The sequence below is a fragment of the Zeus faber genome (genome assembly GCF_960531495.2).
Source record: "Zeus faber genome assembly, chromosome: 2".
In the NCBI taxonomy this organism is placed as follows: Eukaryota; Metazoa; Chordata; class Actinopteri; order Zeiformes; family Zeidae; genus Zeus; species Zeus faber.
This window is the reverse complement of record NC_137189.1, coordinates 22,352,989-22,370,257: the sequence shown is the minus strand read 5'-3', so window position 1 is coordinate 22,370,257 and position 17,269 is coordinate 22,352,989. Positions and strand designations below refer to the sequence as shown.

Below are 17,269 nucleotides of genomic sequence, written 5' to 3'. Positions count from 1 at the left end.
GTCCCCCGAGGCCGACGGCTGGGATCGTTCCGTTTTCTGGAGGCCTTGCAGGTCTGTCTCCCGCCCGTCCTCCCGTTTCTCCTGTCAAGTGCTCTGCCTGTGTCTTTATGTGTCTAATGCTCTTTGTCAACCAAAACGTTTTTATTTGATCTTGATCTTTGATCGCATCTGCACACAAAAAACTCAATAGAAAGCCATAGATGTTTCTTTTTCCTTCATTTTCCTCTTTCGAGATGAATTGGCTTCTGACTAATGGGTGAAATAAGTAACTTTTAAAATAAAAGAGAAGGGCAGATTTTTCATGCACGCTGCAGTCTGCGAAATGTCCTATTCTTCATAATTTGATATTTGCTGATTTGGGTTCAAGAATGAAGATTTTTCTTTTCTTGTTTTAAGAGACCTCAAGCGAAATGTTCTCACCCCAGTGGCAGATAATATTTCTTGAATCTTGAATGAGTAACTTTCATCTCTCCTACACACGTGTCCAAACCATCTCATATTCATATTATTAATTATTGATATTATTAACATTATTTATAATTAATGATGATTTCATATTACTTTCATAACTTCATAATCAGGGCTTTAATCGGGGGGACACAAAATACATCCATCAGTATGATATGTCAAGATACACATGTTACACTTGTTACACATGTTAGACATAGCAAATGATTATAAAAAATATATACACACATAACAAGAAATAGTCAAACACACAAACTATGCCGAAAAAAAAAGCAAGAGTACAAGAACGTATTTGTTTTATAATGTCTTTATTTTTGGATTGTTGAGGGGGTGGACAGGAAGAGAAATTGTCTGGAGGCGGCGTTTAAGCATTTATCCTTAATTACCATAACGGGGATGAAGGTGTAGCTAAAAAAAAAGATGCATGCTGTTATGTTAATTGAAAATTAAGCTCCCTCCACTCGAAACAATTAAGGTTAATGGATTGCGCTTAATTTTGTTCTGGTATAAATCATCATCTGAAATAATTAAATGTCACAAAGCATAAACCTCAATCTAAGTGTAAGTGAAGGCAACCTATTTTTGTTTTGTATATTTCTTTCATTTGCTTGGTTTCCTATCAAACAGTACTCTTATCACCCTGAGCTCTGCCCAGAAGGAAAATCCAATGATAACTTAAATGGAAACGCCTCAAGTTTTCTCCCCAGACGCCTCATGCTGAGGGTCTGCATGATCTAATGCAAAAAATGGGAGCGGGGGGGGTTTCGTGTTAATATCGGCGTTATTAATTGACATTAACCCAGGTGGCCTACAGGCGTACATTACCGCTGTCGCCCTTAACCTCACGCTCCTCTCCCAAAATGACGCCCACCCTGGTCTAGTCTTCATGCAGAAAAATACTTAACGCTTCAGGCAGCGGCTTTTCAGATCCGGCCGAACGAGAGGCTTTCACCGAGCCGGTGGGGAGCGTCCTCCCCGAGCCCCTCATGAAAATCCCTCTCACGAATAAGAAAAAGAGAGACAGATAGATAGAGAAGCCGATGGAGAACTCTATTGATCCCCGTGGGGGAATATGTCCTCTTCATTTAACCCATCCTAACTATTTAGGAGCACGGAGTCCCGCAATGTCCGTGATGTCAAGGAAAGGCCAAGAAAGTCTTCTCAGCTGGAGACGCAATCAGCAACATTGGACAATTAGCAATAAATAGTGCCACCTAAAGGAAGCCATAGGAACTACACCAACATTGCCAAACATGAAGCTCCTCTTCCATGGGGCTTCTTTTGAGGCGCAGCAGAGGGGTCTAGCAATGTCGGCCATTTGGTCGCTGGCTGTTCTTCCATGCCTACACAAACTAAGTTTGGGGATATGAGCGGGGTAATTCAGGGGGCCGGAGTCTGAGCAGAGATTGACAGGTCTTGGGGTGAGGGGCATTTCCTCCAAAAGCGAGAGTCCACTCTGGACTGCCTGGTATTGATCAATATAAGCGAGCCCCAGTAGCGATTTCATAAAGGACTTGCCCTCATTTAAGTAATCTAGTTTTTTCTGTTTATTGTCTCTATGACTTGGCTCCTTTCTTGAACTTTGAATGAAAATACCAAAGTTGTCAACATTTGCCCCGAACCACCTCTTACTGACTGCACAGATGTGTGGAGCTCCTCACCAGAGTCATGTTCTGCCACTGAAGAGTTCTTATGATTCGATATTATTTATTTTCTCTGCTGTGTAATCATGACGCCAGGGCAGTTTGATTGAAGGTCAAATCATGGAGTTGTCACCTAATAAAATTAATTTGCAGTACCACTGATTTTCAGCGGCTTTTTGAACACATTTGGTGGAGGATTTGAAGTGTTTAAAATGCTCTTCTAAGAACCTAAAGATATAAAGAAAGCAGTTTTGTGTGAAATAAACCAGCAGCCAATCAGTGTGGCACGGATATGTTGCCAGAAAGCAAAAAAATATATACATTTAAAAAAACCAAAAAAAACATTGAACGCCAGTATGGGTGCAATGCAGATACACCCGCAAGGAAAGAAATGTAGGAATAAAATGTAATTCTGAGCTGATAAATCAGTAAAAAAAAAAACAGATCTGTGTGATTGATTGAGGTATTGCTCAAAATAAGGGACACTTCAGGTAATTAATCCCCTGAGTATTTTGAAACACACACACAGTTTGTTTTCTCTTCACAATCTTTGCAGGCCCCTCTGTTTCTGCCAAACCCCAATTTGGAACGTGTTGAAAGAGTTTCATCAGAGGCAAAAATAAATAAGAAGATGAATTCCTCCGTCCTGACAACAGAAACAAAACAAGCACTTTCATCAAAGCATGTAGATTCAGCGGCAGTTTCAAAATGGAAACTGAAAAACCAGAACTAAACCTAAATAGATAACTACAAAACTTCAATGTTGTCACATTGTAAATAACCCACATTGAAAGACCAGTGCTCATCCATATATAAAGAATTGATTGATTCAAGGCATCAAATGTATTTAATATTGGCATATAATTAATTATGAAATATATTTCCACATCCCCATACTATACTTTTCACCCCCCTTTCTCTCTCTCTCTCTCTCTCTCTCTCTCTCTGCCTCTCTTTTTTATTTTTAACTAAACTAAAAGTTTTATGAACTGTCTGCACTCCACCACCACCGCCACCGCTCCCTGCCGCCGAAGGAGCCGTCTCCTTCCGCCCACGGAGTGGAGACGCTCCTCCGGTTCGGAGGCCGGGTCGGGGCGGTGCTGGAGGGGCGTGGAGCCTGGGGGTTCCCTCTGCTCTGTGCACGGGGCCTCTGTTCCCGCTCCGGTGACACGCGGTACACGCACTTGCGACATGTCAGTCATGCCTTTTTTTCCCGAAAAATAACGAGCAACTTCGGGTGGAAGAAATATCTGTTTTTATCGTATTTTTGTTCCATCGCATATTTGTTTTTCTTTCCCAAATGCAGAATAGAATAGAATACAATATCCTTACTGTCATTGTACAAGTAGGATACAACAAAATTTGTCCTCTGCATTTGACCCATCCTATACCTAATAGCCGCGGGCAGCCGCAGTGCAGCGCCCGGGGACCAACTCCAGCTCTTTCGCCATCGCCTTGGTCAGGAGCATCGACAGGAGCATTAATCCCTAAAATACATGTCTTTTTATGACGTATTTGGATACACCCCTACTTACCACTGTCTTGCTTTCTTTTGTCCTCGTCCTCTTTTTTTCTCTTTCTTTTTTCACTTCCACATGGATAACTCGCCATTTTCCTCCATTGACATTCAATTCAAACTTTGAGAAAGTTATGGGGATCAATCACGCACGTTATGGGGCCCCTTTAGGGAGGTTTCCTGCTGAGATGTTGTAAATCGTTCATTGGTTGTTTAAGGGGGAGGGGGTTGCGGTCGCTGCGGTTGCCACATTTTGAGACATTGCGGTGGAGTAACAGCCTGGGGCCCCAAACAATTGCCTGCCTTGAAATGTTCACAAGCTGCGCGTCTGTAGATCCAAATTGTACTGTACGCACAACTATTTTGTTGTTTCCTTCATTGCCATGAAAGAGTTTTTGCAGTTTCACAGAGCTTTCTTTGCTTTGACGCCGAACACAGTGTTCCTAAAGTAGCAAACTTTTGGGGTAGTCACACCCGAGTTAACCACACCCTCAGTTCCTCTGACATCTTCCTTTCCCTTCTTTCCACCCCCCATCTCCCCCCTCCCACCCCCCATTCCAGGCCGCGTGTATTCCAGTCATTCTGAGCAACGGCTGGGAGCTGCCCTTCTCCGAAGTCATCGACTGGAGGAAAGCCGCCATCATCGGAGACGAAAGGCTGCTGCTACAGGTAACGAGTCCGACCAAACACTGAAGTTTGATAGATCGATGGAGAAGGATGAAAGAGTGAATGCGCATTGGAGAATGGAAAAGTGAGTGATTAACGGATTTATTTAACCGGTCTCGACTAAGTCCAATGGGATCAAGTGGTGCGGTCACACCAATGCTGGTTGTATCCAGCCGAGCAGCTTTGGGCGCAATAAACTACATACACAAGTGGCAGCCAATCGGAGTGGCACAAATACGTATCCAGAAAGCAAAACCCCCCCCCCCATTGAACGCCAGCATCAAGTGTCCAATGTGAGCAACAATTACCAGACATAAGAAAACAACTATTTTAGATATGAACAATTTTATATGAAATTTTTTTCACTCTCACAGATAAGGCCATAATGCCCACAAGTGAACAGCCACCACTGATATTTTATATAAGTATATTTTACTGTATAAGTCAATACACGGCCACTCACTTTTACCAATGGGTTCTTTGGATGTTGAGAAAAAGAAGGAAGGTTTTCTGGTGATTTTCATGGCTTATCTCAAAAACTAAAAATATGACAAATATGACAAATACTGTAGGTCCGGTCTGCTTGACATATTTAACTCATCTTCCACCGGTGGCTAATCCAGTCCAGACTGGACTGACGCGTTGGTCTAACATTTACATCTGCCAGGCTCTCGTCCGGGTAACTGCATGCTCCTACTTCATCGGGGATAAATAAATCAATGATAAAAATTAATAAATAAAAGCAATGGATATAGAAGAAAATAGAAAAAAAATGGGGCAGTGGAGACTGTGGAACCAGTTACCTATAAATAAAGTAAAATGCAGCAAGCCCATTTAATCCCTGTTAAGATTGGATTTTTAGTCTTTAGTTGTCCCCTTATTTCCTTTGATTTAGATTTTGGGTACTATTATTATAATGGATCCAGCCCATTATTATTATTTTCACGTTTCCTTTCACTCAAGTGAAAATTCACATGAAGTAAACATGTCTTTATGCATACACAAAAACAAATGCAAAGGCTGATCACAGCATTACAGAAACTCGGAAAATTGTACCTAACATGAATTAACTGGAACTCTATTGCTGCCTGCAGCCATGTTTGTTATTGTTGATGTTGTTGTTATTATTGTTACTATTATATACTATTATATAGTAACTATATATATATATATATATATTTGTTATATATATATAATATATATATTTGTTTGGTGTGGTTTGAGCAGCCACACCTGACCTGGATCTAGGTCATTTGGGCCCAGGATCAGAGTGGCTGCATACAGTACCTGTTGCTATTGGTTGGTCTAACGAGCAACAGGTAAAACCCCCATCCTCACACACACTCAGGAGAGGAGCCCTTGTCATGACACGTGTCCATCTGCTCCTGGGCTAGTCCCAGCTGGCCCACTCTCTACAATAAAATTGTGTTTACAACCCCGTATTCTGTGTCTCTGTGCCGGAGGTCTCTGAACACACCACTTGGGTGGCGTGTGGTAGGCAAAACTGCCACAATATTGTAGCGTGTTGGGGAATAGAGGTGGGGCGGAGATTTCCCAGCACGCTTTGTTATTGTGTGTTTTGGGGTTGTTAGGGAAAGGGATTGGTTTTTTTTTGTGTTCTTAGTCACAGTAATGTTCATTGTTATGCTGTTGTTAGTGTTAGTTAGCCAGATTGTTATTACTTTTATGTGTTGTGATTATGATTGTCGCACCAGGAGTGAGAGTGTGTGTGCCGTTAGTGACCTGCCTGCCATGATAAGCGGGGTGGTACGAAAGGCTGAGCACTCTGATGAATAAAGATTGCGCTTGATTGTGAAAAAAAATCTCCTCCTCCTGCTGCTGCTGCTGCTGCTTGCTTGAAGAAGCCCTAGCTTGCCACAATATTATTAATAACATTGCATGATTATTCTAAGAAGACTTTTGTCTTTTACTTTATCTTATGTTGCTTTAATTAAGCAGCTCTTTCCAACCTATGATATTTCCAATTATGCCCTGGAGAAGTATCAGCCATCTGGCACCTGGAAAGCCAGTTATTAATGTGACAATCACTCCATGCATGTGTGGGCATAAATATGTGTGATTTTGGATGCATGTGTATTAATGTGTGCGCGTCTGTTATAGGGCTGCACGTTATGGGGGGAAATACATAATGTGGGATGTTGGAATGCTGATCGAAATGCGATAAAGCTAAATCAAAAAGCCTAAATTTGTCTTTTCACTTGAAAGGCCCTATCAATTATATAATACCTTACTACTTTATTATACTTCATTTTAGGGTGCCTTTAAAAAGCCTCATGTCCAACAGAATTGAGACAAAGGCTTGTAAGACAATAGATGTGTCAAATAATGGATTGATAATATTTTGCGTATTATGTCATTTAGTTAGGATGCTTATCTTCTATGGCATCAGTCCAAACCACAGTTTGGGTCCAACTGGAGTCAAAATTATTTTTCATCACTTATATACAGACTTAGCAGACTATACTACACATACTAACCCTAGCCAAGACATTCTGTATACTTAGACATCGGCCCTTGATCTCTCCCAGCAGTGGTGGCATTATCATGGACATGGACTTAAAGCGAGATTTCTTTTGAAATGCAGAGTATAAGCTGGTGAGAGAAGGGGCTAAAGATAGAGCACTATGAATCAATTGAATTAAACATTTATTTTAAGTAATGCTCGCAAAAGTGCAAGATAAATAAAACTCCAGGCGTCAAAAAGAACATGGCATAATAATAAGTTGGCCTTAAAGGCAAAGCAGTGTTGTGTGGGATGTGATGAATAAGCCAAACGCACGTTTCCCTGGTTCGCTGAACAAATGCGACATGTCTGCACCCGGTTCCCCACCTCCGTCGCCCCTCACACACTCACACCTACAATTAAATACAACAATCAAGCCGCCGCGCCCGCTGAGAGTGTTGAATCTCATTAATTTCAATTACATCGCTGAGCACAGCAATCCCCAGCTATTTAATAAGGAGGAGTTGCTAGCGCACCCCTCGGTGAGGAGACACAGATGCCCACCAATACACACACACACACAGGCCCAAACGCCCCGCAGAGAGGCCAACATAAACACGATTAGAGACAGTCGAGAGTTGGAAGAACCGAGTTCATTTGATTGCAGTTATTTCTACATTCCACCTCGGAGAGCGGGAAACAATCAGGGCGCAAACGGTCGCTGTGGTGATGGCGGCGCGGCACCACGCCCGGCGTCATCTTCCGAGTTTTTCTGTCTTATCGCCAATTAAGGGTTTCAGTTGGTGAAATCACTTCCCTCCGGTTTATGAACAACACTGGCCTTGTTTATTTACTTTGAAGCAGCTTAGAATTGATACATAAGTACGACTTCAAAATGATTGTTTTGCTGGTTTCCACCCAGGCTTTATAAAAATGTTGGTTCCTGTCATTTGCAACTGTTCAGGATGTTTTTGCACTGACGCACAGTGAGAGGCGGTGGTGTTACTAGGATGTAATCTTTGGATGGACATTTGTATTATTTGGCTGGGCAACAACAGAAATTGCTTTTCCTAAATATGTTATGTAAACAAGGGCGGGGGGGGGGGGGGTGGCGGTGACAAAAGGAATACAATTACTGCATCCAATTTTTGTAGGGGGGTCCGGGGCCATTACCCCGTGAAAAAGAAAAAATTCTGACATTGGGATTTGAAAATAAGGGAAATTTGCCAGGGGTCAGAGTGAAGATCGCTCTGATTGCTGCTGTTTTGTTTTTTTTTCTAGAAAGGTTAAAAATGCGAGACATTTACGGGAAATATATAAACGAGAGGACGGCGGGAGAGAAGGGTGAGAATCTTCGGGAAAAATGGGAGGGTTGACAGCTGATTTTTTTCCATTGGCTGGGCGGACGATTCCTCTGGGTGGGCAAGGCTTATCTCGGGATGGGCCCTGGTACACACGCCCTGGTGAGAAGCTGCAGAAGAGCGGTACGTTTCTGTATAGTAAGGCATCCAGTGAGGTTTTGCCATGAACAGGGTCGACAGAAATGGCAAACCAATCCTTCAGTTGTATTTTTATGCAATGCAATGTCGTTTTTTAAGAAACCAATTGGAGTAACAAATTGACTCAGAAACCGATAATAATGACTCAGGCACTCTGCATTAAGATCTTTGAAGCTTGAGTTCGATCTGAGTTCAGGATGTACTGCATAGCCCACAGTGCTACTCTTCATTCTTCAAATAGAAAGGCACCATGTGTTACATGTTACATGTTACTAGTACTTGCGTTGTTCATTAAAGAACTGCTTTTACTTACAGTATGCTTAATTATTTTAAAAGTAAAAGTTATTTTATTGAGAATAATTCTAGTATATACCGGATAAGTCTGGTAGCAATATCTATGCTTCAGTTGATGTGTTTCACACTTATCCCTGATAAATGCAGCATTTGCTATTTTGTCCAAAAAAATCAGCCTTCAATATCTTGACTGATATTGTACTCTCTCAAATTTGGATTCACTCCAGCCTGTCACTAATACATGAGCAGTAACAGCCTCGGTCACCTTTACTACCTGTCACTCTGCGATAACTTAGCAAATGCATTTGGAGACTTTATCTCTTTCAAATATCAGCATTATGTGTGAATGTTTGCTGAAAAACAGTGAACTGATTATTGAAGAGCCATATTTGTATTCATTGCACGGCTCGGTGGAGTACTCGATTCTGATTGCTCACTAGCAGCGATCAGCGGTCAGTTACTTCTGACTAACGACCGCTGTCTGTTAATAATGACTACGGTTACGGGCAACCACTTCTCCAGCCTGGTTTTACATCCCTCCTTTTATGCCACCTGCATGCTAATGCTAACACTAGCTAGCGGCGACGTCTTGTGATGTGCTCGATGGGAACTACAATGTCAAGTCAACTCAAGTCACAATTTATTTATAAAGCGCATTTCATACCAGGGCAACACAATGCGCTTTACAGAGAAATACAATCAAAGTATATCTATAAATATAAAAAATATATGAAATGTCAGCGCAACCATAAGAAGTCAGTGCAGAGTAGACAAATCTCAGCATACAGAACAAAAACAAGGTTTTTAACCCGGTTTTAAAAGTGTTCAGTGCTCTCAGGCTCCATCTACGTGGGACATAGATACAGAAGGCAGCCTCCCCTGCTTAAGAGTTGGTACGAGGGATGGTTAAAAGGCCACTGCCTGTGGACCTGAGAGTTCTTGCTGGTTCGTGTATAATTAGCATTTATTTTAAATACTGAGGGGCCATTTAGAGCTTTATATACAAGAAGCAGAATCTTAAAATCAATCCTCGTTTCAATGGGGAGCCAATGTAGAGCTCTAGGAACAGGTGTAATGTGTTCAAACTTTTTAGTCCCAGTGAGAACGCGTGCAGCCGCATTTTGGAATAACTCTAGCCGCTGCACAGCTGATTTTGGGAGGCTGGTGAATAGGCCATTACAGTAGTCCGATCTACTTGTTATGACTGCATGGATTAATTTTATTAAGAGTCTGCTTTTAAAAGGAGCCTCTTAATTTTGAAATATTTTTTAGATGGTAGAAGGCTGATTTTGTGATGTGATTAATATAGCTTTTAAATTTAGTTTGCCATCTATGATTACACCATAGGTATGTCTGGCTTCATTTTTGCTCTCCAGAGACAGCGAACTGAGATGAGCTGCAATTTTCTGTCTCTGAACCTTTGCATAAAAGATGAGTATTTCTGTTTTATCTTTGTTCAGTAGTAAAAAAGTTCTGTGACATCCATACATTAATATCATTGATACACTGTGTGAGGGGGTCTATAGGGTGTAGGTCATCAGGAGATAGGGATAGATACAGTTGTGAATCATCTGTATAATTATGGTAATTTATTTTGTGTTTCTTTATAAAATATGCAAGTGGAAGCATGTAGAGATTAAACAATAATGGTCCAAGAATTGAACCTAGGGGCACTCCACATACAATATCCACATAGTTCAACACAAAATCTCCAATGGACACAAAGAACCAGAGATCCAGGAGCAGAAGTGTTGATATGCAGATCATTTACAACTTTAATAAGTGCTGTTTCTGTGCTATTGTGAGGTGGGAAACCAGGTTGGTAAGTGTCTTAAAGGCTGTTTGATGTTGGATAGTTGTTAAGCTGAAGGTAAACTGTTTTTTCAAGTATTTAGCTGAGGAAGGGCAGGTTGTAAATGGGCCTGTAGATGGCAATTATTGTTGCATCAAGATTTCTCTTCTTCAGGAGTGGTTTAATGACAGCTGTTTTAAATGCTGCAGGAAATATACCTGATTGAAGAGAGGCGTTCATAATTTTGAATACCTCATGTGATAAGCAGTTAAAAACAGTTTTTAAAAATGTTATAGCGAGAGGCTCCAAGCAACAGGTGGAGGACCTAAGCTGACCAACAATATCGTCCAGTTTTTTTTATGTCTAAGGGGAAAAAGTGAGACATGGCAGCAGTCCTATTACTGGAGAACTAGAAGGTAGGTTCATGTGTTGAGGCACAAATATTACACAAATACATGTTGAGGCACAAATATTCTGCTATAATTTTGTTATTGAAAAATGTAGCAAATTCTTCACATTTTCAGTGGAGAGCATCTCTGACTGGGTTGTGGATGGTGGATTAATAATTGGATCAACAGTGGAGAAAAGCACTTTACTATTGTTGATATTTTTATTAATGATTTCAGAACGGAAAGACTATCTGGCCTGTTTATTTTCTTTTATTGAGTCTGTCCTTGTAGATTTAATGGTGAACATGAAGTTTTGTCCTTCCGCCCCTTTCATTCTGCCTGGCCAAACTCTCTCTTAAGCTGCCTAACAACCACTTGTTTCTCCAGGGGGGTTTTTGTTTTTCTATGTTTTGCAATGTTATCAATGATATTTTGTATTTTTGAGTTGAAGTTATTCACGGGATCCTCAGGTGATTAACAGTGGTAACTCATTTACAGTTCTCTTAAAGGTTTCAATGGTATTATTGTTAATGATACATTTTTTAAATTGTTCGGGTACTCCTCTGTTGTACAGGAAAAGCAGACACATCAAAAAAATATGCAACAGTGATCTGAAATAGCAACATCCATGACACAGGGTACAGTGATATTAGGTCCTTTTGATATGACTAAGTCCAGAGTGTGCCCCTTATTGTGGGTGGGTCTAGAAACATGCTGAGTGAGGTCAAATGCCTCCAATAGGCTAATGAAGTGTTGAGCATCTGGGTCTGTTTGATTGTCAACATGAATATTAAAATCACCTGAGATAATTACACAATCATAATCAGTGGAGACCTTGGTCAGTAGCTCAGAGAATTCATCAAGAAAGCCACATGTAGGTTTTGGTGGCTGATAGACAGTGATTGGATCACTGCAGTTTATGGATAAAGGGTGATGTGTTGAACCATGGAGGAGCTGACGACGAGCACGGATGGAGGTCCAGCAGCAGAGGAGTCCCAAGGGACAGCAGCAGCAGCTGAGCCAGGAGAGCCCCTTGCTCCTGGAGGCGGTGCAGGCAGGTGGTCCAAATCAGTGGCTGCAGGGCGGCCCCGACAGGCAGAGATCCCGCTGCAGGAGCCGAGACGGCTTGCGAACAGAGAGCAGCAGGATCAAAGCTGACCGGGGTCTGACCGGAGGCCCGGGCAGACGATGGATGATCTCCTCTGGTTCCACGCCTGGGAAGGAGGAGGCTGGTGGCAGTGGAGATGAGACAGAGTGTCTCAGTGCCCCCTTCGATGCCACGGTGGACTGTGACCCCCCCCCCCCAAAAAACGTTGGAACTCCCACATATCCCTGACAACGACTGTGGGCTCCAGGGCTTTGAATCGGTTCTCCAGCTAGAGGGTCTCCGGCATAAAGTGACGCAAGGAGTGCTTGCAACACCGGCCACCACTCGGTGGCCATGACTCCGCTATCACAGTCGGCGGGGCGTCCGATGGACCCGACTCACCCTCAGTGAGAATGGATCCGGGTCAAGGAAGAGTGGAGTCAAAGTCCGATCACAGCCGAGGACATGGAGCAGGAGAAGGGCTTAGCGCTGGCGCCAGCTGAGCGCTGGCGATGGAGGTCAGACACACAAACAGTTCATCCTTCTTCTTCACATCCTCACGAAGGCTGTGGATGTCTTTAAAGACCGACTTCTGTAGAGCGCTGAGTCTGTCGACCAGGCACAAACAGTTCTCAGAGTCCGAGGGGGTAGGCATCAATGCCGACATAGTTAGCAATATGCTAAGCTAACAGGCTAACTAGCGCTAGCCGAGCTCAAGCCAAGCCAAACCACGTTCCAAAATCCGAAAAAAACAGTTTAGGCGAGGGTCAAAGACAGGAAATAGTAAGGATATCACAGTGCAAAAAATCCCAAATCCCTAATCAAAAATCAGGTAAAGTTGTTAGGTAAAATTTTGAACAATTCAACACACTGACGTGAAGTAACGCAATAGACGACTTGAAGACATTTATGTGGATATGTCCAATTTCACATTGATAACAGCAAATAGGTTAGTCATATGTAGGGTGAAGCCTTTTTTGTAGGGCGAATAGTTCACAACGGTGCTTCCGCTGCTTAGCTTTGAAACTTTGCAGTCAACGAGCGTGCTGCTACACTAGGCATACAAGCTATAAAACTAGACACACAAGTTATAAAACCTTTATTTAGTAAGTAGCCATGTAAAAACAGTGTAAGTGCAGCTGGGTCATTATTGTATTATTGCAAATTAGCCCCCAGCAGGCTGCACATTATCCCTTATATATGTTTATTTGCAAGATCAGGCATGGGTAATACCAGGAAGGCCTATTTTCCATCCGTTTTGATTATTTTAACTCTATCTACTTTTTGCATAGTTCCCGCCCCTTATCAGGTCACCCTACTCGTTGGCGTAAGTCGCTGTTGTCGGGGCGGCCGGTGAGTCGCCCCTGGAGCACAACAAGGTCGAAACGTCCCTCACCGAGTCAGGGACCTTCGTGTTACATGGGACCCCAGGGCGGCAATCTCTGTGGCTGGAAAATGCGGAGGGGTTGTGGTCATGACATGCCACTGGCTGAGAGGGGTGGTGGGGTGATGAGAGCGTGTTATGAAGGATTTTCTCTGATCCATCCTAGTAACACGAAGCTATTTCCTCTTTGTCTTCTGTCTACCTGTCTGCTGCAGTCACTTTCTTTTGGGTCCTGTTTTCACATTTCCTTTCCCTCGGTCGTTCACTCACACCACACACTCTCGTCTTTCTCTCGCTCTCTAATGTCCCACACACAGCACACGACACAAGTCTCAATTACTCGACAGACAGCTTTACTGTATAGTGCTCTATCCGTTTTTTAATGGGGAAACTTGGAAATACAAAGGATGTCAATGACCAAACACCAGGTTATGTCACGCCCCCAATAATTGAACCAGAAAGAAAATACACTGTGAGGACTTTTAGGTTGAAATTCACATCAGTTTAATCATAACTCTAGTCAGGGAGCGTGGGATGTATAAAATCACAGGTTTTGGGGTGATTCCAGAATCTGTATACATCAACACTTCTTTGTCTCTTTTCCACCGAACTCTCACCAGGTGGTTATGGCAGTCTTCAAAATAGAAGCCCAGAAATATAATATACTTCTTTAAATCGATATAAGAGTACATGAAACCAGGTAGTGCCTGAAAACTAAGGCGACACATTTTAGATTGCTCTGCCTGACAATCTCCTCTTGACTTGAAAACTTGAAATTTGAAATAACAACTTAAATTATAGCTGTGGTTGAATCTGGTCCAATTCAATAACTTGCTGGTGATGATGCCATCATGTGCTTTGTCGACAATGTCTTAAGCTCTTTTAACAAAAAAGATGTCTATTAACATGCAATTTAATTCACCAGAATTGTCCTTTCCTGAAACCTACGTCCTTGATAGAGATCTCCCACCTTGTCTCCCTCCCTCCTTCTCTTCCAGGTTCCCTCCATTGCCCGCTCTGTGAGCAGAGACCGGATCCTTGCTCTCCGCCAGCAGACCCAGTTCCTCTGGGATGCCTACTTCTCTTCTGTCGCCAAAATTGTCTTAACTACACTTGAGGTAAAGCTCCCACAACAAGTTATTTGAAAGAGGTTTGAGACGTCTGGCTGTTCCAGGTGGAGTTCTTCTGTTTCGCCGTCCGCCCTGTTTGACAAGCGCAGACAAGACAAGTGATTTACTAAGTACCTACATCCTTCTCTCAGACTCCCACCACCACATGGCTTCATCACATTTATCATGATTATAGACTGTGGCTATCTTCCTTTCTAATAGACGCCTGTTGCTCACCCTGTCACCTGGTGAAGGGAGCGAGACTTGCAAATGTCATTCTATCATTCGAGTGCTGGATGGCACATGTATAGATTTGTTAAGTGACAACATTTTGATGACCGTGTTCTTTAGGAACAACATGAAACGTTCTGTGTTGTTCATAAATCTGCGAAACTTGCTAAGAATTTCTTTGAAGCGAATAATTTGTTTGGATCGAATGATAAAGTAAGCATTATCTCATAATCCCTGAATGAAATAAGCATCTTCCCAATTCAATTATAAAGACTAGCAGCTATCCTTTGACAAATATACACCAATCAGCCACAACATTAAAACCACTACTAATAGCCACTAATATTGTGTAGCTCCCCCTTATGCCGCCAAAACAGCTCTGACATGTCGAGGCATGGACTCCACAAGACCTCTGAAGGTGTCCTGGGGTATCTGGCATCAAGACATTAGCAGCAGATCCTTTTATTCCTGTAAGTTGTGAGGTGGGGCCCCCATGGAACGGGCTTGTTGTTCCAGCACATCCCACAGATGCTCCATCGGATTGAGATCTGGGGAATTTGGAGGCCAAGTCAACACCTTGAACTCTTTGTCATATTCCTCAAACCAATCTTTAACAATACCATTGCCATGAAGGGGTGTACTTGGTCTGCAACAATGTTATGTAGGTGGTACATGTCAAAGTAACATCCACATGAATGCCAGGACCCAAGGTTTCCCAGCTGAACATTGCTCAGAGTATCACACTGCCTCCACCGACTTGCCTTCCTCCCATAATGCATCCTGGCGCCATCTCTTTCCTAGGTTAACGGCGCACACGCATCTGGTCATCCACATGATGTAAAAGAAAACATGATTCATCAGACCAGGCCACCTTCTTTCACTGCTCCACGGTCCAGTTCCGAGGCTCACGTGCCCGTTGTAGGCGCTTTTGTCGGTGGTCAGGGGTCAGCATGGACACTCTGACCGGTCTGCGTCCACGCAGCCACATACACAGCAAGCTGTGATGCACTATGTGTTCTGACACCTTTCTATCATAGCAGCATTAACTTTTTTCTTTTCTTCTGTGGGATCGGACCAGACAGGGGAGACTTTGCCCCCCATGCGCATCACTGAGTCCATGGGCGCCCATGACCCTGTCACCGGTTTACCGGTTGTCCTTCCTTGGACCACTTTTGGTAGGTACCAACAACTGCATACCGGGAACCCCCCACAATACCTGCTGTTTTGGAGATGCTCTGACCCAGTCGTCTAGCCATCACAATTTGGCCCTTGTCAAAGTCGCTCAGATCCTTACATTTGCCCATTTTTCCTGCTTCCAACAAATCAACTTCAAGAACTGACTGTTCACTTGCTGCCTAATATATCCCACCCCTTGACAGGTGCCATTGGAAGGAGATGAACAATGTTATTAACTTCACCTGTCAATGGATTTAATGTTGTGGCTGATCGGTGTAATTGTAAGCTGAATGAAACGGAATTACAATGTAGCTAAAAGCAGGTATGAATACGGTACAATACCATCGTGAGTTAGTCTACGTAACCAAACACTAATTAAGTTAGCATCTTCAATTACCTCAGCTTGTTTGAACATGAGTTATTTTTTACTTCAGACAAGAATAGTTAGCATTCAGTAATCGGAATCACAAACTACTACCTATATTCAAATATTGTGGATATTTCATGATATCATCATGTTTACCAGTGTGTTGTGAGAGCTTGCCAGGTGTGCTGTGAGTATCTTTTCAAATTCTAATTAAAAAAATAAAGAATGGAAATTGTCTCTTGTGTTGCAAGATCAAAATTTCAAGGCTTCACACTTCGTTAGTTCCGGACAGAATAGCAGTTCCAGCAAAACGAGTTTCACTCTGAAAGTGACGATGAAACTTTCAACTCTTTTTTGAGATTCAGTTCTTGGCGAGTCACTCAGGAAAGAGTGGCTGGATTTTCTGACACTTCATTTATTTGAGTCAGTTGGTTTGACATGCAGTGAGCGAGGATGGACTTCCTGAAGCGTCGTCCTCCTGAAGACTCTTCTGAGAGAGTTAGAAGAGTCGGTTTTGTTAAAGAGTAAATCACATTCATTATGAATCGTGCCAAATGCTTTGGTCTGGATTTTAGTCCTGCCACTTACTACTCTGAGTAATTCTTTTTCGACTCGCTCGCCCACTCTTCTGCCAGAGTGAGTCATTTAAAAAACGCAGTTTTCTCCAAACAAATCGTTTACGAGTCTTGCATCGCTATCTGTAGGCCAAAATAATAAGCATAGTTAGACAAGTATGTGACATCTTTAGTGGTTAATAGGATAGCCACGTACCGTGGGATTATATGATTGTGAACAGTGTGCCGTGGCAAAAAAAAGGTTTGGGAAACGCTTGATTAACGCTAAAAATCAATGTAATTTGCATAATGAGTTTGATCTGCATCCAATCATGAGTCTTTCTATCAGGGCCGAAATTCACAACAATTGTGATTTCACAAGAACCAATAATGCGCTCGCCTCCTCAAAACCCGAGGTCCCTGTGATTCCACCAGATGCTCGTTGCCAGCGGAGGATGAAATTAGAGCAGAGGCCAACTGGCAGACATTCACTGTAGTCCAGATGTGATACAAAAAAAAACCTCCTCCAGCGCACCATCAGGCTAAACGGGTGAAATGAGCCGTTGTTGATAGCCACAGTGGTCTGCACACAGGGGGGGACATGTGTGTGTGCTTGTGTGTGTGTGTGTG

General features: G+C 42.7%; 1 protein-coding gene across 1 annotated transcript in view; it reads left to right on the top strand.

The window, feature by feature from the left end:
• LOC307247973 (exostosin-1) overlaps nucleotides 1-17,269 on the top strand; it is a gene marked incomplete at both ends in the record, with an annotated part of 239,236 nt that overhangs the window by 160,049 nt on the left and 61,918 nt on the right. Inside the window, 3 exons of the mRNA XM_080024150.1 lie at nucleotides 1-51; nucleotides 4,189-4,296; nucleotides 14,201-14,320. The exon at nucleotides 1-51 is cut by the window's left edge and continues 43 nt beyond it. Of these exons, the coding sequence (XP_079880276.1) occupies nucleotides 1-51; nucleotides 4,189-4,296; nucleotides 14,201-14,320 (279 nt within the window). The remainder of the gene's footprint in view (nucleotides 52-4,188; nucleotides 4,297-14,200; nucleotides 14,321-17,269) is intronic.